The 26,394-nt window shown below is 39.7% G+C and overlaps 1 protein-coding gene across 4 annotated transcripts in view; it reads right to left on the bottom strand.

Moving 5' to 3' along the window:
• Window positions 1-278: 278 nt before the first annotated feature.
• clec16a (C-type lectin domain containing 16A) overlaps window positions 279-26,394 on the bottom strand; it is a gene marked incomplete at its 3' end in the record, with an annotated part of 37,666 nt that continues 11,550 nt past the window's right edge. For 2 of the 4 annotated variants that reach the window (XM_035655411.1, XM_035655412.1), the window contains 18 exon segments: window positions 279-604; window positions 2,185-2,322; window positions 3,415-3,585; window positions 4,598-4,802; window positions 5,547-5,698; window positions 11,591-11,711; window positions 11,948-12,076; window positions 12,201-12,251; window positions 15,467-15,511; window positions 17,283-17,392; window positions 17,845-17,964; window positions 18,905-19,005; window positions 19,121-19,232; window positions 20,557-20,860; window positions 24,123-24,239; window positions 25,179-25,229; window positions 25,422-25,596; window positions 26,179-26,302. In XM_035655411.1, coding sequence (XP_035511304.1) covers window positions 279-604; window positions 2,185-2,322; window positions 3,415-3,585; window positions 4,598-4,802; window positions 5,547-5,698; window positions 11,591-11,711; window positions 11,948-12,076; window positions 12,201-12,251; window positions 15,467-15,511; window positions 17,283-17,392; window positions 17,845-17,964; window positions 18,905-19,005; window positions 19,121-19,232; window positions 20,557-20,860; window positions 24,123-24,239; window positions 25,179-25,229; window positions 25,422-25,596; window positions 26,179-26,302 — 2,552 coding nt within the window. 4 annotated transcript variants of the gene reach the window in all.

Here is a 26,394-nt window from a genome sequence, read left to right as displayed (position 1 = left end):
TACCATGTCTTTTTGACATTGCATGCAGAGGCATTAGCGGTTACTTGCCACCTAAGAAACTCCAGTTGGGTAGAACGTGCTGTGTGTGGTGGGTTCCTGACTGATTCAGCCAATCGTAGTGTGTGTGTCTGTGTGTGTGTGTGTGTGTGTTGTGTTCTACAAACTACAATTTGTGTTTAATTTCTTCTGTGTTCCACAATGTAAAGTAAATGATTTCTTTGCTTTCCCCATTTACTAATTATTGTCAACATTTGTATAAATAATCTGCTAGCAGAAACCTCTTTCTCTTCGTCCTCCTCCTCCGTGATGGAGGCGTCTGGTCTCTGGAGGGAGTGTGTCGCGGGAGTGTGGCTGGTGCAGGGGTGCAGGTGCGGTGAGTCAGCGGGGGGCAGCAGCGTCAGTGACTCCACGCTGAGGGCGTCTGCGTTGTTGTCGGTGAGGAGGGAGATGGTGGGCTGGGACGCCGGGGTGAGGCTCGGGGCCAGGGCGGGAGCCGTGACTGCAGCCGAGGGAGTAGAGGAGACTTGCATTACTTGTCCACCTCCACCTTCCCCTTCTCCGCCTGAGGAGGAGGGCGGGGTGTGCTCCAAAAACGTACCATCATCTAGAGGAGAGGAGAGAGTGAGGCAGGTGAGCTCAGAGGGAGATACACATTTTTAAGGTTTCTGGTGTGAAATGATGTGACTTTACTTTAATAAAGGCTTCAAAAAATGTTTGTTCGGATATGATAATGTTGATTTTCTGCACAGAGATGCTCTAAAGGGGTCAAAAATAATGTAGCTTCCAATAAAATGTACTGTGAGAAAACAACGTACCATGATATGCAACTGAATTGTGAAACAAGTTCATTTATGTAATATTTCAAGCTGGTGAAATACCACAATATTTCCTAATCTCAGTAGAAAGTCCTTTGCCAAAAACATAGCTCAGAATTTCATGATAACACAGACACACACAGGAGAACTTTATGTAGCTACTACAGGGATCTATGCAGGTAGGAAGTGCCACACACTCATATGGACAGACAGAGGCAGACTGACGACTGAGCAGCAGAGCGCAGGGTGTTCAGCAAGTACCTCCTTTTATTCAGAATTAGAAACAGGTTTATTGCCAAGTAGGCTTCACATACAAGGAATTTACCTTGTATGGGAAAACCTGTGGTGTTGCATAATGGTTAAAATATAGTAAGAAACTGAAACTGTAGCACTGTAAAAGTAAGAGTCATAAATATAAAATAGACATTTACTTAAATATGTAAAATATATATTCGAAAATACATTGATAAAATGAATGGAATATGCAAAAAATATAGACTAAAGCATGTGCAAATGTACAGTTTATAATGTGCAATGTGGGGAAATAAAAACCTAGAGAAAAAGAGGTACAGGGTGGACAAACTGCACAGGAAGGTTAAAGTAGCAGCAGCAACAGCAGTTGTATTAGTAGAACATTTACAACATAACCCACGTACTATGATGTAAACCACTATGTGAGCATACTTACATTGTAAGAGTGTAATGGTGCAGTATGAAAGATACAACGAAACTGGTTTACAATAATCAATGTCAGATCTGCAAACACATTTTCATTTTCATCAACCCATCATACTCCAACCCTAACCTATACCCTAATCCTAACCTTCCCAATACCTCTTTCTTCTGTCGTTTACCTGCTTTTGTATTCCGTTTACTTGCGTTCAGGTGAGTTAAAGTGAAACTGCTTCAAACAAGTCTTTGTTTACGCACGTACTATATCACCTATAGTAAGAATGACCTGAATGCACTAGTACAGGTTCTTTGGAGAACACAATGTTATTGTTTACATTGGCAAAGGAACACCACAAGCAGACGCCTACTCCATATATATTTATATACATATGATGCTTATGTACCCTGGGTATATACCAACAGCTCGACTGACACCTTGTGCAAACTAATGTGGTTTCTGTGGCATGTTTGTTCATATGTACCTCACCCAATACTCTACACGTAAAAGGATGTGTGTGCTGTATAGTGCACATATACTGTATTGACAACACCTCAGTTTCAAGAGTCTGGCTACGTTATACAGTTATTCCGTTTTTACAATATAATCCAACATGTGCGTTTTATAATATACCGTATGAGCTTCTTTATGCATGTATTTATGTATGTGGGGAATGTGGACGTGCTGTGTGTGAGCTACCTGTGGGGCTCTGAGCTGATATAGTGCTTGCGGTAACAGAGTCACATCTTCCTGTGCTCCCACTCCCACTGGAGGGAGGCGAGGGGGAGGAGAGGGGCGAGGGACTGTGCTGCGACACACAGTGAGCCACTGCGAAACCTGGAGATGGCGCACATGAACATAGACACACACGAACAGACACACGCATGTGTTACCATGGCTGGGAAGTTATTTGCCCGACCAATATCTAGTCCTAGCATCCTAATTTTTGTTGATGAATGTCGCCTTTTCAATCGTATTTTAGCCATCGATGTACAAGAAAAGATGTGCCTCGTGTGAGCTTCCGTTTTTTTTTGTGTGTAGTTTTGTAACCTTATGTTTGCTTTTAAATTTACCTAATTCTGAGAGATCGACTTAAAATGTATTTACAATATTGCTTAAATTTACCTGACACTAACACACACCTAACACTGAAACAAACAAACTCTGAAGTAGTGTACAGACTAAAGCAGTTATGAATACTAATCAGAAAAACATAATTACTTTTGTTGACCTTTAAAGTGGCTATAAATACATTTCAATAAATGTTGACTCAAACAGAAGCTTGCTATCATTTTCACATTGACGGATTTAGGAACTCTGCATTTGAAAGTTATTTCCAGAGCGGCAGCAGGTGTCCTTGCTCAGTCAGACAAAGAGTCCTATTCAGGGACTGCAGCAGGTAATATAACCTGCGCTTAAGGGTCTAGCAGGAACAGATGAGGCAACAGACAAAAGGGAACCTAAGGTTAAACGAACAAACATGGTATTTCGCATAAAATAAAATGCATGGATTTTAAAAATGAAAGCAATGGTAGGGGAGTTTTCAACTGTATTCTCAGGAGTCTTATTTCTACACAAAGCCTCTGATCTTTGTCTCCTGATAGGAACAAGATTGACTCACTGTTAGACTTCTGCACTAAAGATCAAATCACAAACCCATTTCCACAGATATAATCACTATTTCTCTCAACTTTCTAAAAAAGTTTTCTCTAAGACTCAAAAAGAATGGTGTTCTATCATTGATTATTAAAATATAAAGTATGCAGTGTGTGTCAAACACGGGTACTGTCGTTGCTTTATGATGTTTGTATAATCCTTCAGATCCTTTTAGTGTCTACTGTGTCTCGATATAAAGCAAGATACATTTCTGGATCTCCAGAGCAGTGTACAGACTAAAGCAGCTATATGTTGGCAGTGGACCTTGGTCACCTGGTACTTTATCGACGGAGCCGAAGACCGATCTGTTTGCTGTGGGGTCGTTGGGCGCCCGTCTGGACTGCTCGTAGAATCGGAAAGGCAGGCCGCTGGGTGAAGCGTTGGCAGTCTGCCCGAAACCCAGCACCTCCGTTGCGCTGGGCTGCACAGGTAGGTCCAACAGAGCTGCGTACAGAGGAAGCAAAGAGTGTAAGAGGGATAGAAACATAGCACCATTAAAGCATCCCACTCTGGGACCTGTTGTGAGACTACAGAGAACGTAGCCTGCCTTGTGTCATAGAAGAGGACTAAACTCAGAGGAGAGCGGGCTTTGGATGGGGTTTGGCAGGGTTCACATCCTCCTTGGCTTTGACTGCATTGGCAAGATTTCAGATATCTTGTTTCTACTTCTATGTGCAATTCTAACTGGGACTGGGAGTATAAGTGACTGATGGGTAAATCCATCCAAGTATTTGCAGCACAAAACGATTCTTGATTACTTTTCTGTGTGACTCCACAAAAATGAGGAGCGGCCATTTTGGCCAGTAGATGAAATATGCATTGGGACATATTTACAAAATAGTTTAGACATTTCATTGTGAGGTCTTTGTGTTTTATTTAAAGCACCTGAGAAAGAGTACAGCAGTCGGGTAGACTTAACTTTCAGATCACCAACGTTAGTTGTGGTTGAAAAATTTGAATATCATGGATGACAGGAAAAGGGAACAAAACTGATAACTCAAGGAAATTGAGAAAGTAACATTTTGAAAGTAATTAATGAAATAAATAGATTTGAAGGACAAGAGAAGGACACTGATTCTGGGAACTGACTGATGCTATGAAGCTCTTAATACAGAGATTAGTGGTCACTTCTGTTGGAGAGTAGCATATATTTTGATTGTGGTTTTTAAGTAGACTTAATCCTTTTGTTGAAGATCTTGGAGGCTTGCTGTGGTTGCACATTACTGCTGACTCGATTCGATTTGGCACTGTTTATTGTCAGTGTTGAGTAGCAGTTTTTAAGTGTTCCATTTTTCTCTGAGTCATTTCTGTTTAACTGATTTCTTGTAAAAACGTCTGTTCTGCACTCAAAAGTAGCTTCTGAAAGACTTTCAGCCGTCCTGTGCAAAAAGTAAATGGGTCATTTTGACCTCCAAAGCGTGAGGCTGAAGCCTTAAAAGGCTTCCTGTATTCTCACCCGCAATCCTCTGCATCTTCATGCGTCGGGCCTGGATGCGACCCTTAGCCAACCTCTGCTTGGCGATGATGCAGCGGATGTGGTCGGCGAAGATGAAGTTGGCCTGCAGGATGGGCAGAGGCTTGGCGTGGGGGTTGGAACTCGGCTTATGGATGACTATGTTCAGTGCTCTGCTGTCATCTTCAACTCCAGACACCTGCATGTCCTGTTGAGAGAGGGAGGGATGAAGAAAGAGAGAGAGAGAGAGGGTGGTGAGAGGTAAAGAAAGAGGAAAACAGAGAATGTGAAGAATGAAAAGGTAAAAGAAAATTAGAATAAAACCGTGGGACAACGACGGATAAAGACAGACAGATAGAAAATGAGTTGAGAAACAGATAAATGCGCCTTAAATGACCAAAGTTACATTCACAGGTTCACACCCAAAAACAGTAGCTAACATGACATTCGAAATAAGGAAGGAAGCATTATAGTAACAAGATTCAAAGTATGTGGGAAAACACTTTCACAATAGAATACCGTATGTATTCTCCAATGCAGATCCAGCAACCAGTACACAGCATGTAAGCATGTTTACACTTAAAATACATAGAAGTGACAGTAAAGTATGTTATGCCATGATATAATTCTAGCATTTCTCCAGTGAAAATGATATAAAGGGCTCGGGAAACAACAAAACCAACATCTGATAAATGAAGAAGGGAAAAGAAGAGAAATAGGAAGGACAAATCGGTGGCAGTGGAGAAAAGACTAAGAAAAAAAGGAATGGGACAAAGAAACAATAATGTTTACAAAGCATATGTACTTGCAGTAAAAAGCTAGGGGGAAACAGCTAAATAAAACAATAAAAAAACAGGAACACACAAATGTGTTTTCAATAGCACTCTTTACTCTTTTGCACTTTAGCTCTTTAAGACACATCCACACAGACACGACATCACTTTTCTCTTACTTGCAGAAGGCCAGCAAACTTGACTACACCCCATCCAAGGCGTTTAGTTTCTGGTTCGACAAGACTCATCTGGTACACATCTACAGCGAGGAACCTCTGGGCCTGGCCGCCTTCTTTACTAACCACCATACAGGCTATAAGGTCGCTGTTATCTGAAAAAGATGGACAGATATGACCGTTAATGTATTGCTACAGTGTGTAATTCAGGTAGAGGTAGAATAGAATAGGTTCCTCATATCTGTCTGTGATCTTTACCAAACACATTGTCACTTGTTAGGACCAATGTTCTGCATTCAAGACATATGAAGTATGCTGTTTGCATAACACTAACAGCTAGAGCAAGAATGATTCTTCAAATTCTGACAGGTAGTGACACTACAGGAAAAGTCAGAGTGCAAAAGTTATTACATTTCTGTACCATCACGACAATAATCCAAAAGTCAGGGGATCACTTTAATCAATGGGATTCATCTGCTGCGTCCTATGAGTGTTTGTATAAAATGTAGGCTAATCCATGTGATAGATTGAGATATTCTAGTTAGGACAAAAGTGGCGGAACACAGTGTTACTCTGATAGATGACTTACTAAAATGAGCACTGTAGCTTTAACAGTCTACTTCTGTTTTATGTTACAAATGAATACAATGATTCAACTTCTTCAAAAAAAAAGCCTTGGTGCAAAACACAAATATCAAATATAACCATCTAAAGAAAAAAATAAAAACTTCCTTAAAGTGTACAGTAATACTACCCCTGAAAAATGACCTGTTAGTTATAAACTGTTCCTAATTAAGTGTAGTTATGTGTTTTACTGCAGAGCTGTATTTGATTTTTATACCAACCAAAATAATGTACACTATAAACACACTGATAGAGCAGGCAGACAGACGCACAGTCAAAACAGACAGACTGCTACACACTTTTAAAGGACAGAGACGCTTTTCTCCCACACGTCTAGGAGGACGATGAAGAGACGATAAGCCTACATCTCAGCAGCTTCACTTCAGTTTACCACAAAAGCTACTGCAAAGCAAACAAGTAATATCACACTGACGGTACAGCCCCACTAATGTCATAGTCTTACTCATACCACTTTATATTTATGTTACTTCATTTCTTATTCTCAAGAATCCTGGCCAATCCAACTTTAAACTGGAATGTGACTAATGCTATACATGTGAAATCATTTGGAAGTCATTGAGTATCCATTTTGTTTGTTTAAGTTGGCCCTTCAGTGCAGTAGTAGCGTTTCTTCTGGTGAAATACTATTTTTAATTACTTTTTTTTTTTCTCAAGGTCAGACAGCTGTTGATGCACACAGTGGCTTTTAGTGTAAATCATACACGTGGGGTTCTATTTATATGACTTTCACACTAACCCATATTAATAGATGAAAATGGTGAGCAGTGAAAAGTACCTGCAGCTGGAGAGGTAGTCCCCGATTTACCATTGCAGAGAAGGGACGTCAACGGGCAAATGGTCAGAGAAATTAGGGGAAGTTTGATAGTTTGAATCCCCGGACCAGCTGGGAAAAAACCCTCCCACCCCCAACTTCCACTTGACTTCTGACTGCAGAGGATTTGGGTGGGTCAACTTTCCTGGTCAAAAAGGCTGAAAATGTGGGACCTTTCACAGACATGGTGATCATTGACACAGTGACAGTTTCAAGCACTGAATTTGTTTTCGAAGTACTTTCATCCAAAACATTGAATTGCAGGGAAACACCTTTCTCTGAAAGTTTCATGAGGTAAACAGTGTTTCCACGTATTAGTCAAGTGAATTTTTAGGTCCACTGCTCCTCTCAGAAGAAGGAAGTAAAGAACTATATATACATAACAAAACTAATACTAAACTAATGGAATATTGATGTTTCAGCAAATAAAATGGTTATTTCGGTTCCGAAGGCTGTCATCATATATCAGGCCAGTTTTGCCATCATAAAGTATTCAGCCGTTCTTCAGAAATGTGGTTCTTTTATTCACTTTAAAAAAAAAAAGGATGACTAAAGTAAGACACCTTCTGCTCTCCCTGTTTTAACAACAACAGCAGTACCATTGAGCAAAATAAATGTTCAGTAAAAAGGGCCAGACAACAGTGCAGCAAGCAGCTGACAGCCTTAAATGCTTGTATTCACATTCACATTCCCTGCAAATATTCCCTTGAGCTATCAAGTGTCCCTAATCAACCTGCCAGCTTGAACAAACATTACTGCAGGCAGACAATGGCGTGACAGTATTCACTTGTGTGAACAACATGTGACTTAAGTTTAGTTAAACCTCAAATCTCTTGAGTATTTCAACCCCAAAAGCTCAGTAGACTATATAACACATCAGTGTCATCAGATGTTTCAACAATTATTTCTCACTTTCAACTAATTACAAGGACCAAAAACAACTCAAAAAACAATCACGGAAAATCCAAGGAGGTGTTCATAATTTTATGAAGCCACTGTGAAATGAATCTTACTACGTAATAAATTAGTAATTTAACAATAAACTCCACTGCTGCACTCTTCTGCAGAACTTCCATACTCTAGAACAGCATCAACGTGAATGTCCCTTGAGTCACACATGTATGCAATCTGACTAGGTGCCCTTCCTCCAACGCACTTCTACACGTATGGCAATGTTCCCGTTGATGGGAATGCAACATGGCCCCGCCCTTGCAATACCATCTCTGCAACCACAATGCTCATACTCTTCTGACCCAATAAGAATGTGCAGACATGTGTGAGTTACCAGAGGATGTGGTGAAATGGAGTGGTGACAGGCTTTTGGTCAGAAAAAGAGTTTGTGGGTGAAAGGTTGCAGGTTTAAATCCCCCAACTTGTGAGGAAAAACCATTCCGCTCGCCACGATTACTCTGTATGAGTGTGTTCTTAGTCAACCACCATACGTAAATGAAAGTGACAGTGACTTAGTAAAAACTAGAATAACTGTCTCACAGTTGAATGCCTTCATCGATTGGTGGAATGGAAGATATCACTATATTGATAGATCAATAAAAAACTGGAATGGACACCCAACACTGAAGGGCTTTTCAGGAAGGAGCAGACTGTTCTGAGGAGACTCAGGGTTAGAAATTGATTTCACTTGACTTTGTTGAGTTATAGTTTTAAGGTGGGCACCCAAGATTAATGTCACCAATTCAGTACCTGACCAAATATGAATGTCATTATCTCCCCTTCCAAAAAATGGCCAATTAAAAGTGTTGTTGCAGAACGATATGTCACAGTGAAGCTGACCGTTTAGCCTTTTTGGATATAAATAGCCATCACTTCATCATTTTATCCTATTAGACCAGACATTTGTGCAAAACATTGTCATAATTAGCATATAAATACTTGAGTTATGGCCATAAACGTGTTTTGTGAGGTCACCGTGACCCTTGATCTTTCACCACCAAATTCTAATCAGTTTATCCTTGAGTCCAAGTGGACATTTTTGCCAAATTTAAAGAAATTTCTTCCAGGCGTTCCTGAGATATTGTGATCGCGAGAATGGGTCAGACGGACGGACAAACTGAAAATATAATGCATCCGGCCATGGCTGTAAAAAAGTGAGAACAACAAGGAAATCGTTTTTTTAAATCACACATGGGTAGAGTTAAATGCAATATAAATAATCATTGATACCAAACAAAGATTGGTTAAATTATCTTTTCAAGCGACAAGAAGTTACTGGAAGCCATGGCCCAACTGATATGATGATGGTTATCATTACCTAAATCTGCCACAGGCTCTTTTGGCAGGCATTTGGAATCATGAAAACAGCCACAGTTTCCATCCATTTGTCAAGAGATTTTTTCAAGATAACCAACCCCCATCCCAAAAGAAGAAATTAAGAAAACATGTTTTCCCCCCATCACCAGGGTTTACGAAAATGAAAGTAGATCTTTCACCAAAAAACGCACCGATCACAAAAAGTATTTCATAAATTAAAACTAGGTCAGCTGTCAAATATGTATGAAGACAAAAATGGATTAAAAAAAATGGAATTGGCAACACAACAATGAAAAGCATTTCAGTATCTGAAGGCACACTGCTGTGTCACTGGTTTGATCCCTTCATCAGGCCACTTTTCTCAGGATAAAGTCAATAATCGTTCAGCGAATGTGTTTCCAAAATGTACTGAAACTGCAGCTCAGTCATCACAGATGATATGATAACCCTGAAAGGCTATGACTACCTAAATTTACCACAGCCGGTACAGTCATCAAAGTAAACTACCCAGTGGAATTTACAATGTGCTCTTCTCTTTATATAAAATTCTAAGTAATTTTAAATGGTATATATGCGGCCATTTTAATCATTTGAAATCGCAAATACTCCTAAAAGAAAACAAAACATAAAACGTTTTACTTGTACAGTGGTGCAAGTAATATCTTTTACAAAAGTGTGTAATTTTTTTTTGACTGATTGGTATAGAAAAAGACGGACAGAAGAACAGAGATGGTGCAAAGAAATTGTAAAAGGGGAAAAGAAAGCAGACAGAAAAGGAGGTTTTCTTGAATTGCATCTTAAGATACACCTAATATAGATACTGTATGACACACTATCTGCTTTGAGGAATTTGTGGTGAACCTTACTTTCTTTCTGAGACGTTATGCTTATTCAAATAAAGTTTAAAATGAGGGAATACATTTGAAATAAGGAAGATGGGCTTCCTGTCTATTATCCAACTCTCTATTCTCAGAATGAAACCATGAGTTAAACAGTATACAGTATTAGACTGAAATGCTTAAGTTGTATAGGGCAGTGGTAAACAAACTACAACACTAATATAAATATATCAAACAAACATCTAACCCTGGATAGAAGACTACGATTCACACTCACATTTAAACCAACAAGCAATTTAAAGTCAACAGTTCATCTAACCTGCACGACTTGGACTTGGGATCGAAATGTCAGCGCCAACTATACTAACTTAATTCCACTGAGACAGAAGCAGAAGACAGTGAGGCTTCTTATTCGATTGTTCTTGGGTGGTGAACAGTATCTGACTGAATCACACAATAACCAAGTGGAATTAAATAATAATGTCATGACAGCAACAGTGTAGGTTGTATGTCCTTAATCTATTCCAAAACAAGGTTATCTTGATATCTGATGATTATTTGGAAAGAACACTCAGTTCCAAGTAAAATTAAAAAGTAGTTATGATTATATTTCCTAAAGGTCAGGAGCCCTGCAAATCACACAAACAAATCTCCTCAAGATAAGAAGATATAAAAGGGTAGGACTGCAGTCATTTAACAGTTTGGAAATACTGGAATTTGTTCACAGGAATACAGAGAATAAAAATGAGAACTAGGCTTAACCTTCAATACAATTGAGCGAGGCACCCTGGTAAAGCCTAGAGTTCATGATGGTATAAGGTAGCATATTTACATCTGTATTGTTCATCACAACTTCAGCATCAAGGAGCCACAAATAAGTGCAATTCTCATGCCAAAAAAAGGATGCACAGATTTGCAAATCTTGTGCACTGCGTGTGTGACAGTGTCATCGCTCCTGTTCACATCACTGTGCAAATGTATTTGTGATATCCTGCAAGGCAAAGCTAACCACGTGCAAGTTTCCATAACATCTACACACCTGTATACAGTAAGAGAAGAGTGTTCAGGTTACTTCAGTGTGTGGGAAGCTGTGTGCGTACATTCTCGTTTCTGTACGCTCGTCTCTGCGCCGCTGTGGTTGTGAATGTTTGCTTGTGTCTAGATACTGTTAACACTCTTCTCATACATCTCTGTTATAGATCGCAGAGAGTATTAGCCTTTTAGAAAAGAGAGTGGATAACTAGGGGGTGGTTAGAATTGTTGTTTTCTCCTGCTCTGTAATTCTCAGTCCTTGACTCTCTTAGGTTATATTTTAATTGAACTAAATAGACTTAATTTAGTCTCTTGTGTTGTCCTTGCACCCTCTGATGTTTGACTCAAAGTGAAAAGGGATAAATGAACACATCAGCTTTCCTGCGGCCTGTGGACTAGTTTTGTACCGTATACAGTATGCCTCTACGTTTCTTTGTGTGTGTGTGTCTTACTGAGGTCTAAGACGTCGTCTGTCTTGATGAGGTCTTCAGGTCTGGTCAGAGGCAGCTGCGTTTCAGGTTCTCCCTGTAGCTGAAGCGATAAGGACCGCAACATGAAGAACACACGGATCGCCTGTAGAGAAAGTGTAGAGGTTTCACACAAACACACACAAACCGTTAGTCAGGGCTCCTAAAAATACTGTGACATCAATCATACAGTGTATTTAACACTGTCAGAATGAGGCTGAAACATCTGCCCTCAAGAGGAAAACTCATATTTCATTTACAATCCTTTATTGATTTCAGACGTAAGTGTTAAATGCAATGGGGAATGAGCTTGGTCGTGTGTGTGTGTGTGTGTGGGCATACTCTGCGTGTCTTCTCCACATCCCCACAGGGCAGTCTCTTGACAAAGTCGATGCCAGTCAGAGGGGTACCGGTGGGTGGCAGCAGTACTGAGGCATCCATCATTAGATACTCCACATTCAGTGGTTTACTCTGCAACATACACACATACGGACATGCCCATGTGCAGCACCCAGACAGACATGAGTAACATCAAATCAACGATAATCTCAGTTAAATCATGTTTCATTTTACAAGGGAAAACAAACCAACTAACCGTCATGCTCCTGTATTCATCTTCAAACATGTCCAGAAAGATCTCCTCACCCTGCCATGACATAATAAAATTGGAAGCCAGTTAAAATAAGCCAGAGAGGAATGTGGCCTCTGCAGTGAACTTGGACTTGGGTGAACTTTGATACTGAGTTCAGCTTCTTTTTGCATGAAACTCAGCTGTGAAAATGCCAGTATGCATAAAAGCAGAAATAAGCAAATGCATCTTTTATGTCCAATTATGTAACTCTACTGTATGTACACACTGTTCTGAATTGTAAACACATCTTACTTCTTCTTTCTTGTTTTGGCATCATATTGGAACAGTGCAAAGCAGCCACTCACTAGAAGACTGTAATGTTTGTTTAGATAGTGACAGTAGAAAGCCAGAGACAAAACATGGAAATTGCAATAGGCTCACAGACAAAGGTCTCCCCAGGCCGCAAGGGTGGTATATAATCGGTTATATAACCACAATCATTTCCAATTAAAAAAATCTGATTTGTGCTTATAATTATATATTAATATATATATATAGTATTATCACGGCTATTATATATGTTATGAGTTAGTAGTGGGCTATATATAGTGAATCACTAGTACGCGCCGTATAGTGGGTAGGTAGTATAATATGTGAGTATATATCATGAATGTGATAAGGAGATTTTTTTACAGTTCTTGCGGCCGTTATTAATGAGCTGTTGCCAGAATGTTACAATTCTCTGTTACTCATTGAAGCAGCGATGTATGCAGTCACAGAAGGAAGCTGACATTAATGAACCGAAAAAATCTTGGAGTGAGCTAAAGAACACTTCCGCCTGGCAGAACAGGGTGATACGACGACTCATTACAAATGTGAGTCCGCAGGGAACAGAGTAGAATTGTGTGTCTGGGGCGAATAAAATCGCGTTTCGCTCTCTCAGGGGGCAGAAGCACGGGGTCGGTAAACCGCAGCGCTACTCTCAGTATCCCTCATCATGATAGCCCCTCCGGCCTCAGGGCTGCTCTGAAAAAGGGTTTATTTGGGTGTGAGAAGGCGCTTTCGGGTGGTCATTTTGCTTGTATGAAAAGTGCTGTACAAATAAAGTCTGATTGATTGACTGATAAATCACCACAGGGGAAATTCCTTCACCCAGACAGCCATGCTCCTTCCTAAAAAAAAATTCAGGATCTCAGAATATGAAAATTTTGTTTTCCTGCTGCACAAAAAATGTCTCCTACTCCACTGTAAAGCCCCGTCTCAGTGTATGTGCAGCGGTGGCTTCAAGTTTCTACATCCCACTTGCAAATTGTACCAGATTTGACTCACAAATCATGCTTTCCCCTTAAATATCTAATTTAAAGAAAAACATATTTTGAGTGGACACAGAGTTTAACCAGCTACGGGTGTGTCATGAAAACATTATGACTGATCCAGATTTCCTCTTTTGTGTTTTCCACCTTGTGGCCATAATCGCATGTTGATATCATACACTCAGCTGACTCATCTGCCTGTGCACGTCTATGCATGCAGAGTGTAAAACCAGTGTATGGAAGTATACACACTCTCACGCCACTGTCAGATAACAATCCGTTTCTGTGGAGTTGATGCTGTGCGTGTTCTTTTTGGGTGTGTGTGAGTGTATGGCCATATGTCCTCCCAGTATAACCACATTCTCCTATTGCTGCATGTAATAGATGAATGACTTACTAAAAAAAGGACTGCTTATTATCTGGAAACTGTTGCAGGCCCCTTTCAACAAAACAACATACTCCCAGCGCTGTGCACAAATCCATCACATCACCCATATTAATGATTTCGGGAGGGGGAGAGCAATTCTTAAATGATGTCCCATCACTGAAATGATGTTGATGTTGTGAACCAAAACAGGAAATGCTGGACAGATAAGACAGTTTGTTGGATATGCACAGTTAACGGACAGGACATTGATTGTGATGATGTACACACTCATCCTCAGTTCATTGTGTTCATCTAACCACCCTGACATGTCTAGGCTACTTTTATTAATGCAAGCACATCTTCATTTTGAGGGAGACCACTCAACTGACACAACGCCTACACTATGAAAGTGTTCTTGAACTGATGAACACAGTGTTAAATGGAATTGCAGTCGTGAGGTTTTATGAAATTAAAAAAAACTAATTTAATGAGTAAGGAGCAACATTATTTACAAGAGGATTGTATCATTAATTTCTCAGTTACAAAACATCCAACATTTTCTCTTGCTTCGTTGTAAGGTTAATTTAATCAAAAGGAGATTCATATTTTTTTTAATTATTTAAACATTTTATTTAATAAAATCGTCATTTAAACTTTGTTTCCACTTCTTAAAGACAGCAGCTTTACTGTATTACTGTGTCACTGCACTGTGATCCTGATGAATATCTTTATGAACTGTAGATGTTTGAGAGGAAACATTATTTAAGGCAGGATTTGAAAATCTGTTTAAGCCTTTATTTTCAGCTGCTGGGAGTTCCAGTTTCGAAACAAAAAGCCAGTTAACAAGAGAAAAAACTACTATTGGTCATTTATAACCATGTTTTTTTTTTTTTTTAAAATCAGAAAAAATATTTTTCAATGTGGTTTGGAGTCAGCACGTTAATCACAATGACATTTTCCTGAATTCTGAAATACAACTTTTCAGCCAAACATGTGACTAATTCCAAAACTGATGCGATAGTTAAAGAGAAACAGAAAGCAGACTGCACTGAACTTTAGCCTAAGTGTGTAAATGTGCCATTGTATAAAACATTGAAAACACTTTCAGTTTTGCACATTCAAGGAAATAGTTTCAGTTATTATCAGTGGATACACTCACGTACATAAACGTCCACGCAAATGACATACAAAAGAGGCTTAACGCGGTTCTCAAGAAGAAATGGTTGTTCTGTTGTCTGTCTGTCTGTACTTTGTTTTTCAATTGTTTCTTTCCTTAATTATTCTCCCACTGTCTGCTTCCCCACCCAAGTATCATGTTATGACAGGAATCCTATTGTGCTACTGCAGCCAGTAAAATGCAAAACATTTTGCATTAATATAATTTCATTACACAATGTCTGCTTGTCTGCATGTTTTGTCTGTCTGCTGTCCCTTAACTTGTCCTTTATACTTTGTCTGTGTCAATATACTGCATATGCATATGTGTGGGTAGATGGGAGAGAAATGACTTATTTTTGTAAGTTATTGGTGCATGTGTGTGTGTGTGTGAGAATTGGGTAGAGTCTGGTTATCTTGTTATCTTGTTTCTGTGCGTTACTGCATATACTCACCTTGTAGAATCGCCGCAATAAATGGAGACTTTCTTCTCTAGCACCCTGGAAACACAAACATGAAGTATAAACAGTATGTTGCAAATACAGTCTGAACTCGTTAAACATACACACAAACAAAATACAAACATATCTTCATTAAATTTATATTTTCAAACAATGAACAAATAAGAAACTAATTGTTGTGTGTGATATTCTGTTGGTTATAAAAATCTGCGTTTAACTAATCACTGCGTTATTTGAGGAGCTGAAAAAACGTAAATATTGCTAGAAGAAAATGGAGTAGGCAGAAGGACATGTATTTTACCAACTGCTACACCTTTCCACTTAACATAATACAACAGTAAATAATTCATACAAACAAATCTTGATCTTAACAAAGCAAATTCATTCTAAAAACATGAATTGCTAATTTAAAGTTAATTGCTCCCCAACAAGCTTCACTAATTTAAATCTGTGCAACCTCATCTTTAACCTTGAACATAAACTTGCTCTACAGAAACACATCACCACAATTCACAGTATTGCGAATAACAATATAAGCAGCTGCTGAAAATACACTTAAGTGCTCCAGTGTTTAATTCAGAACAAAGGCACAATTAGTCTTACTAGGAGATACTTAACTTAACACGTAATTCCAAGGCATATTGTTTCTTATGCCTATTCTTATAGGCTATTTCCGATCAAAGGTAAGTGCTGTCACATGTATATTCAATAAATAACTGCTTTTGAATGCCAAATTTAATAGGAATCTAATGTACAACTGTTAAGTAGTCACTCTTGTGCTGTGTTATGCAAGACTAATTCCTTTAACAGCATCAAATCCTTCTCTGATTTTCTCATTCACTTTAAGTATATATACAGCCAGTGTTCTTTCTGTTCTTCTTTCCTGTCAGAGATTAGTAACATGATTATCAGCTATTTCCCCATAGTAGGGTGGAAAGAGAATTAGCAGGGTCAGGGCCAACTTAAAATAATATTAACAGAATTCATATTTTTCTAGGGTCAGGTTTCTGGCACTTTGTCATTGTCTCTGTGGCTAGCACACAGAGAGCTAGAAGTCACAAGGTGACAAAAAACAAAACTAAAAACTACCCTTTCAGCCAAACAAACTGTGACCCGACTGAAAGGGGCTCTTCCTTAATGTTAAACCTTAGTGTCAGACGTTGGAAATTCACCAGAAACTCCCCAGCGATGTTAAACTTACTGGTATCAGTGCTAAGTGAAACCCAGCCAGACCAATTCAATAGAAAATACTGTAAAATGACCGTGACCAGGTTTCAGTTCACTTTTAAATTCAGACAGAGCAGACAGTGAATTTAAAAACATAAAAAAAAAATAAAAAATATCTGGAAATAAAAAAACAAATTAAAAAAAAGCAACTTCCTGTAATTCCTGTGAAGAGAGGGTGGGAAAGGATTACACTGAATTGAGAGAACAAGAAATTCAAAATTTCCCAGAAGGACAAGGAAGAAAAATTTGCTGTACAAGCAGGGAGAGGAAGAGGAGTCAGAAGGGAGGAAATGAGGAGGAGAAGGCATTTACTGGAGAAAAAGAAAAGGTTTGATCCTGCTTGTCATAATTTTTAAACCATTACACACACACTACAGATGCAGCTGCAGATTCTGAGGAACTAATAGTTTCACTGCAATGGAGGCAAAACTCTGGACAAGATCCAACTTGAAACTCTTTAGATAGATAGATAGATCTGTCTGCTCGCGCCGGCGCCGGATGTAAGATGTAAGAATTTATGTGTGTTTCTGGGATTACTGTTTCTGTATCCTGAGTAGCGTGTACATGTTTGTGTGTGCTGTACCTCCAGGCAGGCCAGATGAACGTCTTTGATTATACAGTGGTTTCCAGACAGCACAGACTGCTTTAGTAAGAGGCAGCTCAGCTCCAGTGTAGCTAGGCGCACTTTACCATCTACACACACACACACACACACACACGCATAAATATATAAATAGGTAAGGAGGATACATTACTGAAGTTCCGCACAGGCTCAACAAAGCACAGTTAACATGGAATAATGTGTACAATGATAATGATAATGTCTAATATGGAATTAATGGACCAGAATGTGTTCATGAAACGTTATATTTCAATTCACTTACACAACTTCTTCTAATACATACTGTGTTCATACAGACTGTGTTTATACAGACTGTGTTTATACAGACTGTGTCCATACTCGTACGTTTTTGTTCAGTTTGTGGTATGGAACAGCATGTCAAATAATTTCATATTCATCACACGGCTGTGCTCAGTAATGGGTATTCAAACTGGAATTCAACTGAGGGAATGGCTTTTATTAGTAATTTAGATAACTAAAAATGTTACGATCCAAAAGGCAGGTGACGGTGGGTGTGCGTTACCTGGCTGTGCCGCCACGCTCATAACTCTGATCAGTCTCTCGACCAGCACCAGGCTGTAGGAGCTCCTCTCCTGGTCAGGAACTGGCAACTGCAGGCGCTCCAGAAGATCTCGGTTTATACCTACAGACAGACAGGCAGGGAGACAGGCCAGGTAAGGAAGAAGTTGCATGGAGATATGGGCACATAAACATGAATACTGTGATGTTATAGCTTAAAAAACATTCCTAACAATGTATATCTCTGTTTTAGAGAGCTGTTGATTTAACTGTAAGGTCACTTTGAAGGATGTAGCTTGCGGTGCTATGGAACTGCGTTATAGAGAGGTTCTGTTATTTAGCCTACTCTCATTGATATAAATGGAAACTAAATAGTAAAAACATCTGTCAGTTAGGGCTGCACAATATTAATAATTATTGTTTTTGCAATCACAATTTTAAATTAATTAATTGTAAATGATTGTTTTTTGGGGTCTGTACCAAACAAACATGTTTTCTTAGATCTCTAGAACATTTATAGGCCAGGGGATCTCTGCAGCACTATGGTATTTAATCATAAGCGTTTTTTGACACACATTTTACCTTTAAACTGCAGCTTCTTGAGATCTGGATATTGCACTTAGCTAAACTGCGATTAATTGTGCCACCCTACTCTATAACACAACACACTTTAACAACACCACAAACTACACCCCCCAGAATTATCATAAAACTGAATCAACACCTCCTTAAAACAATTTCAACAAAAACTTACTCACAACTTCATGAAGGTAGGATTTATTGCAGGACTGCTGTGTTCGATTGCATTCGTTTTAGCTAGGTGTACCTAATATGATGGCAAATTAGTGTATATTGAAACTAATTTGTTTAGATATAAAGTAGGAAATGAACAGTTCTCTGCCAGAAACAGAAATAAACCATATGTATTCAGTTCTCTGGGTTGAGTCCTCTTTTTAGAGATATAAGCATCTGTGCAAGGCATATATGGACCTCAGATATGGATACCAGTTAACTTCATTTACCTGTGTACATTTACATGTGTATAAATGATAAGAAAGGCCAACCTTTGCTGTGTGAGACAGCGTAAAGCAGGCAGAGGACAAACAGGGCGTGGTAGTCATCGTTGGTGCAGTCGAGAGCACTGTACACCATGTCTAAGAACGGTCTGCAGAGAGAGAAAATATCATAAGTACATACATTCTGTCTTTCTTTTTATTCATTCTTTCCACTTCCAGACCAATCTAATAGTTCGGCGTGTTCAGATATGTGTGAACATGTACCTGCTCCTCTGTGTGTGTGTGCGGGTGGCTGCAGCAGTTTTCTCTTCATCAGTGATGTTCTGCTCCGTCAGCTCTGACACCTTACACTTCTCCATTACCACCATCTCTATCTCTGTGTGCACACACATCATATACTTTGTACTTAATTACATAAATGTCCATACATGTAAAGTTTTTTTTTTTAGTCCATATTGTTCACATTCACATCACACAGCCTAAACAAAACACACACATCATAGTTATGAAGAAAAATGTCACCAGTGATAATGAATGCAGAATCTAAAGTGCTTCCTTCTCACTCTTCACCGGTTCATGATAAAATGTGTTAAAACAGCAAAAATAGACCAATCATGCCATCAGTGTCTGCTTACTGTTGACGGGAGAATGAAATATTCATTTTCAATGCATAAAATCTACTATTTGATGTTAAGTATGTATAATGCAAGGAATATTTCAACCAATGATCTTAAGTAGTCATTTAAGTTACCATCTATCCATCAAAAGGTTTTATCACTCTTTTTTTATCGATCAGTTAAACTGGGTAGGTGTTGTTTTTCCACCCCAAATGGTACATGTGTCATTTTGAAACCATCTGTTCCCCAGCAGCCCACGGTGCCTTTAGTGTTAAAACCCACTTGAGAAACACTGAAGATGTACAAAGACTATCTGCAAAAAAAGTGTCTTTTCAGTCAAAGTAGAGAAGGAATCATTTCAGATTTTATTTTATTTTTTTTTTTTTTTTACTTAAAACACACACACTCAGATTCTAACACACACACATGCACACAGAGCAGGAGTGAGAGACAGGCGGAGAGGTGAGGAGCACAGGATGGATGGTGTGTCACCGTGGGAATGGACAATTGGCTGCCATGGAGATTGTGTTGGACATGTGATAGGTGGTACCATGGGGAAAATGAAAAGGTGCCAAAACAGGGGAAGCAGCTGAAAGAGGGAGGCCTCATCTCAAAACTAGCCAAAGAGGAATTCTGGATTAAATTTACTTTCTTTCTGCCTCAACTTTGACATTTGTTCTGTTTTAATTACACTCTTCCTTTTTTAGGAATCATGCCTTAACTAGAGAAATGTCTTACTTCTGTGCAACAGGCAGAATAGTCTAGTATGAATTTGGCAATAAATATTAAATGCATGAAGATAACAGCAGCAAGTTGTGCACATGTGTTGAATTAAGCGCCCAAAATGAAAAGCAAAAAAGCAGAGCACATTTACAGTAAAAGCTAAGCTGCTATCATCTGTTTAGTTATTCTCTCTGTTGAAGAGTTAGTCACTCTCTTTTCCGTTTGGAGACAAGGGCTGCTGCTGTAGTGGCTGTTGGGTAACCAAGGTGCATCATGGGAGACTGTGTCTGATTGATGGGAGTAAAGAAACACTCACAAACACAGTCCTGTACTGCTGTGTCCAATGAGACACACACTCACCTTCCGCCGTCTCCCCACTCGCTCTGCTTCCCTTAGAACTCCCTCCTACTCCCTCTGTACCTTTTCCCTTCTCCCTCTCTCGGCCTCCCTCCCTCTCTCCTCCTCTGCCGTCGTCGTCCCATCCCTCCTCTCCTCCTCCTCCGCTGCCTCCTCCCCCAGCCCTTTCATCATCTTCCTCCTCGCCCAGGTTCTTGTAGTTTGGCCTCTTCTGAGTTCTCTTGCGGCCGCGGTGGCGGGACAGCTCCAGAGAGCGCTCCAGAGACTCTGGGGGCTTGGTGAACCGACGCACACCTCCTGCACTGGCCTAGGGGGTTGGAGAAGGACAGAGAGTAAACAGAGAGGCAAGGGTGTGAGAAGGGAAGACATCACAGTGAAGATCATGGAGCAATCACTCGATCAACTCTACATTATGTCGAAGTCCTTTTTGGTGATCATGAAATAACAAAAGTATTTTGTTATCATGTGCTTTCAAAGACGTTTTTGGTTCAAATGAAGCAGCGGCGGTTCTGTGACTGAATACAAAAGGCAGATAATAGTTCAAAACAAGTGAGAAAAAGCCAATTGGAGGGGTGTATTCAGTCAGGTGGCCAGATAAGAAACCGTCCTGTTTCCAGAAAGCAATATCAGTGTAACGCCTTACTGGTAGATGTGCATGCAAAAAAAAAAAAAGACACACATGAACATGCATTACAACACATAGCATACACACACACACACACACACACATTTGCAAACTGATGTGGCTATATCTTCTCAGACATGCACACAAACACAGAGCCTTACAGTAAATCCTTCTTGCACTATCTTGTTGGTCAAAGTCTGTTAACACGCACAAACCACTTCCTCCCTGATAAACTTGATAAGAATAGAGGAGAAACTGACCACTTGGCACAAAAGCACACAAACGCATACACAGTTGATCGGTGGCTTTGAGACCCCTTCTGTGAAACCAAACTGGAACTAGGCGAAACGCACTTCTCACACATAGCCATACAACTGACACAAAAATGTAGATATGCACACAAGAGGAAACAGCTGGTACATGATAAGATGCTGAGCAAAGATGGCAACTTACAGTAAAACTGGGTAACCATAATGACGATAAATACTACTATTAATAATTCCAACAATAAAATTTATTACAAGTTGTCAAAGATTAAAATGTGTTTTAAGTGTTTGTTTCAGATTAAGTCAACCCTATTTTGAGGCTATTACCGCCTTAGCTACTCATTTCCACAGAATCGAGTCTTTTTAACCCTTCCTGTAGCCAGCAATACTTAAAACTGTTAGTTGTATTATCTGTCCGTAACACTGTAGCTGCTGCTAAAAACAGTGTGTACCCTGTCAGAAATACACCACAGACTAGTATAAATGTATAAATGTATATGTGTATATGTTTGTGTGTGTGTTGTGTGTTTGTGGTGTGTGTGTCGGCGTGTGTGGTGTGCCGTGTGTGTGTGTGTGTGTGTGTGTGTGTGTTGCACCTGTTAGCTGACTATGTTCTGGTAAACCGCTCACACTGAGCCTATGCTGAGAAATTAATGGAGGTCAGGGAGCATGTAAGGCAAACCTACACACATGCTCAGACAAACCACTGCACAAACACACCTAGCAGCACATCAAAAGAGGGCACCGTTTGCAGCTCAAAGATATATATGCACATAACTTAAACAGCTGCATGTGCTTTGGAGAAAAACATACTTGAACAGAAATGCATATGTTGACATCATATACGTATCTAACTGGTGCACTTGCAAGTAAAACATTTTTTTTTTTTTTAAAAAGAGAGAGAGAGAGAGAAAAAAAACCCCACAACACTTCTTCCAGGAAAGAGATTTGGGTTAGGTGAGCCAGCCCTGTCACTGTTCCATCATGTGACCTAATTTCCTGCCACTTCATAGACAAACAGGAAGTACCATTTGACCACCTGCACAGAAACACAGGCCATGCCTCATCTTCTGTTTGTGTTTCAACTACAATAAATCACACAATAACACGACAGCAGTTCTATCTGATGTGGCGGAAGCAATTCATATCCGTAGTCCAACGTGCACCTAAAAGAATGGTTCTCTGCAACTTTTTTATCTTCATTCAGGAATTGTCAGGAATTGTCATGGGCTTTTTCAAAAAAGGAAACATTGTGCAAAAACACAGCTGTCCTCTGTGCCTGCAGACACGCAGAATGAACAAACCCATCAATTTGAACATAGGTATGAGCACATTCAAGCTACGAACGAGGACACAAAGATAGACGCATCACTACAGGTTAAATGCAAGTGAATAACACCATCTGAAGTAGTAAGTTGTCTTTGATTTAGAATAAGAAAACCTGATTAAACAGAGAATACTAATTCAAGTTAAAGTCACTGTTGAATTCTGTGGTGCCTTTGAGGAAGGCAAACCATCAAAGTCCCTGCTGTGCTGTGAGCTGATCAGTGGCAAAAAAAAAAAACCAACAACACAGGAACTAGCACAGAAAATGAGCAGGATTACTGGTCTAAAAAAGTCACATGACATTTCACTGACATCTGCAGTACATATACTTAATCTTTTACAAAGTGCAACATGCGTTTTAAAAAATGCAACACGTGGCACTTTTTGACGTTCACAAAATGCAGCGACAGAGAAAAGCACTGCTGAATGAACAGCTGGCAGGTAACTAGTTTGGGTCTGGTTGCCTGCTGTTGTGGTAGACCAACACCGTTAAGACATCACACCTCTTCTCACATTCACTGAAAAGGTAGGCCGCTTCTTACAACAGCCACAGGTCTAGCGTGCACACACACACACAGCACAGAGAATAACCACAAGGGTTCTCAGAAACGCTCACTACCTCATCACACCCACCTGGCTTCAAAAACAGATGGTCAAAAAAAATCAAGAAGAGGGAGGGGTGGTGGGGGGGTGGGGAAACCAAATCACGAGAAGAAGAAAATGGGAGGAAGAGAGAAATGAGGGGAATCAGATGGGGAAGATGAGGGGGAGGCAAGGGGGAGATAGACAGAAAGACAAAGTAAAAAGGGAAATAACATAAAGGCTCAGATGTAAATACAAAGAGCCGATGAGAGAACAACGCAAGAACAGACAGGAGGTTTCAATCCAAGGCTTAGATGGGAAATAGAAATAAGGGAGAGAGAGGTTGAAAAATGTAAAGAAGAAAAACAATGTCGGTAATTTGCATACTGCTGCCTTGATGTGGGTGAATCATGGAGAAAACCATGACCCTGCGATCTCATACCACCCTACACGCACCTTCTGGAACCAAGTCTTTGTGTGTTGTGTGTGTGCATTCATGTGTATTCATGTGTATTCATGTGTATCTACGCGCATGTATCCATGCGGTTGCTGGAGCAAGTATGCTTGTGTGCTGTACTCCCAAGTAAGTGTGTGTGTGTGTGTGACTCTGTATCGCAACTTGCAGTCTGCTGTGTGTGTCCATATTGCACATCAGTGGTTTTTTAATTCTGTGAGTGGTGTTTATTATTGTGTTTCTGGTATGCATGCTGGTTTGTACTGTGTGTGTGTGTGTGTGTGTGTGTGTGTGTGTGTGTGTGTTAGTGTGTTACCGTGTTCTTGTGAGTGCTGTGTATATCTGTCTGAGGGGTGAAGACAGATAGGTCTCCATTGAGAATGACGTCAGCCAGGGCGTTGACCATTGGTTGATAGTGGATGATCAGGAACACCTACAGAAACAGATATACACGATTAGGAAAGTAATCAGTGACAAAAATGTCTCCTAAAACAAGAACGGTTCTTTGAAAATCAAATGGAGCATGTATAAAAGTTTGTCCACTTTACAAACAGAGTAAGCCTCCAAAAATACAGATATGGCTGCCTCCCACTAAGTAACCTGCTCATTCAAACGTGTTCATTGGACAGGTTTACCTTGAATGGGAAAGTAAAGCAAAGGTAAAACAAATCTACAAACAAGCTGAAACTCAAAGTTTACTCTTTTCTTATTCCATGTTTAACACATTTCCTGAGGGATTAACCTATATGATAAACTGACGTTTTATGTGGATGTCCAATTAGTTTTGATGGGAAATGTAGTCATTTGAAGCAATACATTTCTCAGTGCTTGCTATACTGTCCGAGAAAGGCTTTTTGTCTTTATTCGACAGGAAAGCTAAAGGGTAAGTGGAAAGGAGCAGAAAGAGGGGATGACATGTAGCAAACTAACTGATTGAGGCAGCAGTAAACCAGAAACCTCCGGGTTCTGCAAGGAAAATTACTGCATTTGTTAAAAGGAGTCTGGCGGCTATGAAGAGACCAATAAAACAACTTAAATTCCTCGTCAGACAGGGCTGTCTGATAACAAGGTAAAGAAGTGAAAACATTCTAAATAAAGAGTACATTTAAGATGATATAGATTTTTTGGGTGGGCATTTTTTAGGTGACTAAAATACGTTGTTCTGCTGCCCCCGTCCACAGCAGTGCTTTGCTTAGCTTCCATGCCGGTACTTTTACCCGCCTCTCCAAACTGGGGCTGTGCTAACTGCCATTTACTGACTATGGATAAGTACCTTATACAACCCAACTTCAAAAAATCCAACCACACAACTAAAATATACCAGTGCTTTGGTGACGGTAGCGTCTGATGAGCATGTGTGCGTTTTACTTACTTGAGACAGCAGGTAGAGGGACACCTGAGGGTTGATCTTTCGATCTTCAGACTAAAGAAACAGAAAAATAAAAGGCCAGTTAAGGTCAGATAGTTAGCAGTTTTATAGCTAGTGGGAAGCAAGAAAAGAAAAATGCACAATGAGATTAAGGAGGAGAAAGTGAAGGGACAAAGCAGAGAGCTGAAACAATTTAATAGTCTGATAATCACAATTCATTTAGACATTCAGGTGAAGGTAACATACCATCTCGGGGCTAACCAAAGAGTAGACATAGAGGGGCAGGAACAGGCGATTAAGGAGGTGGTCGGTCAAAACGTCATTGAGGAATTCACAGTTGATGATGAGAATATCGTTCAGGTAGTGGAGGTGATCAAGGTGCTCCGCTACCAGGTCACTCAACTTTCCTCTGTTCTTATGTCTGGGACACAACAAAGAGAGGCAGAGAGAAAGAGGGGGACGTGTTATTTAGGTAGGCGAAGTGGTCAAAAATCAAACACCTTCAGGCATGAAAAACTTATGGTATACATGCTTTACTGTATATTTTTTAAATGCATATCTGGGCAGAACTTTCACATTTTTTTTCAAATTGCACATCATTAAGTTGGCCAAACTTTGAAAAAATAATATATATTTATATATTACAGTGAGGGTAATATATCATAGCTCCTGGGTGATTTTTTTATTTGTGTGGCAGGGCTGTGTAGAATTTCTTTTAAGCTTTAACACAAATGGCATCTTCGTGTATGTGTAGATCCACATAGATACTATGACACGGGAATACAGTGGGAAAAAAACATTTTAACTTTAAACTTAAAAAGGAAATTCCCAGGTGGTACAGTGAGTAAGTAAGTTGCAATATATTTTATAATGCAGTGTATACAATGTATTTTGCTCTTTAATAGAAATGAGCACAGTTACAAATCAAAAACAAGCCTGACCACTTGAGGCTGCAAAGAGAATTACACTGAGGAAAAACTGAAAAAAGAGAGATGGCACTTACTCTTCATCTGTCTGCACGCACTTGTCCAGCTCAATGACATGGCTGCCAATAAACCAGACCAAGTTGCTAAAATATGGGACTGCTGTCTTATCTCGGATGTAGTGCAGCATGTGCTGGTTGTCCACTGGGGAGATCAAGAGCTGGATTAGGTTTGTTACAAAGGTTGCCCACACGTATTGAATACACACACACACACACTCACTCACACATACTCAT

The sequence above is a fragment of the Morone saxatilis genome, unplaced genomic scaffold (assembly GCF_004916995.1).
Source record: "Morone saxatilis isolate NCDOM2014 unplaced genomic scaffold, NCSU_SB_2.0 Contig14, whole genome shotgun sequence".
NCBI lineage: Eukaryota > Metazoa > Chordata > Actinopteri > Moronidae > Morone > Morone saxatilis.
This window is presented reverse-complemented; position numbering and strand designations above follow the sequence as displayed.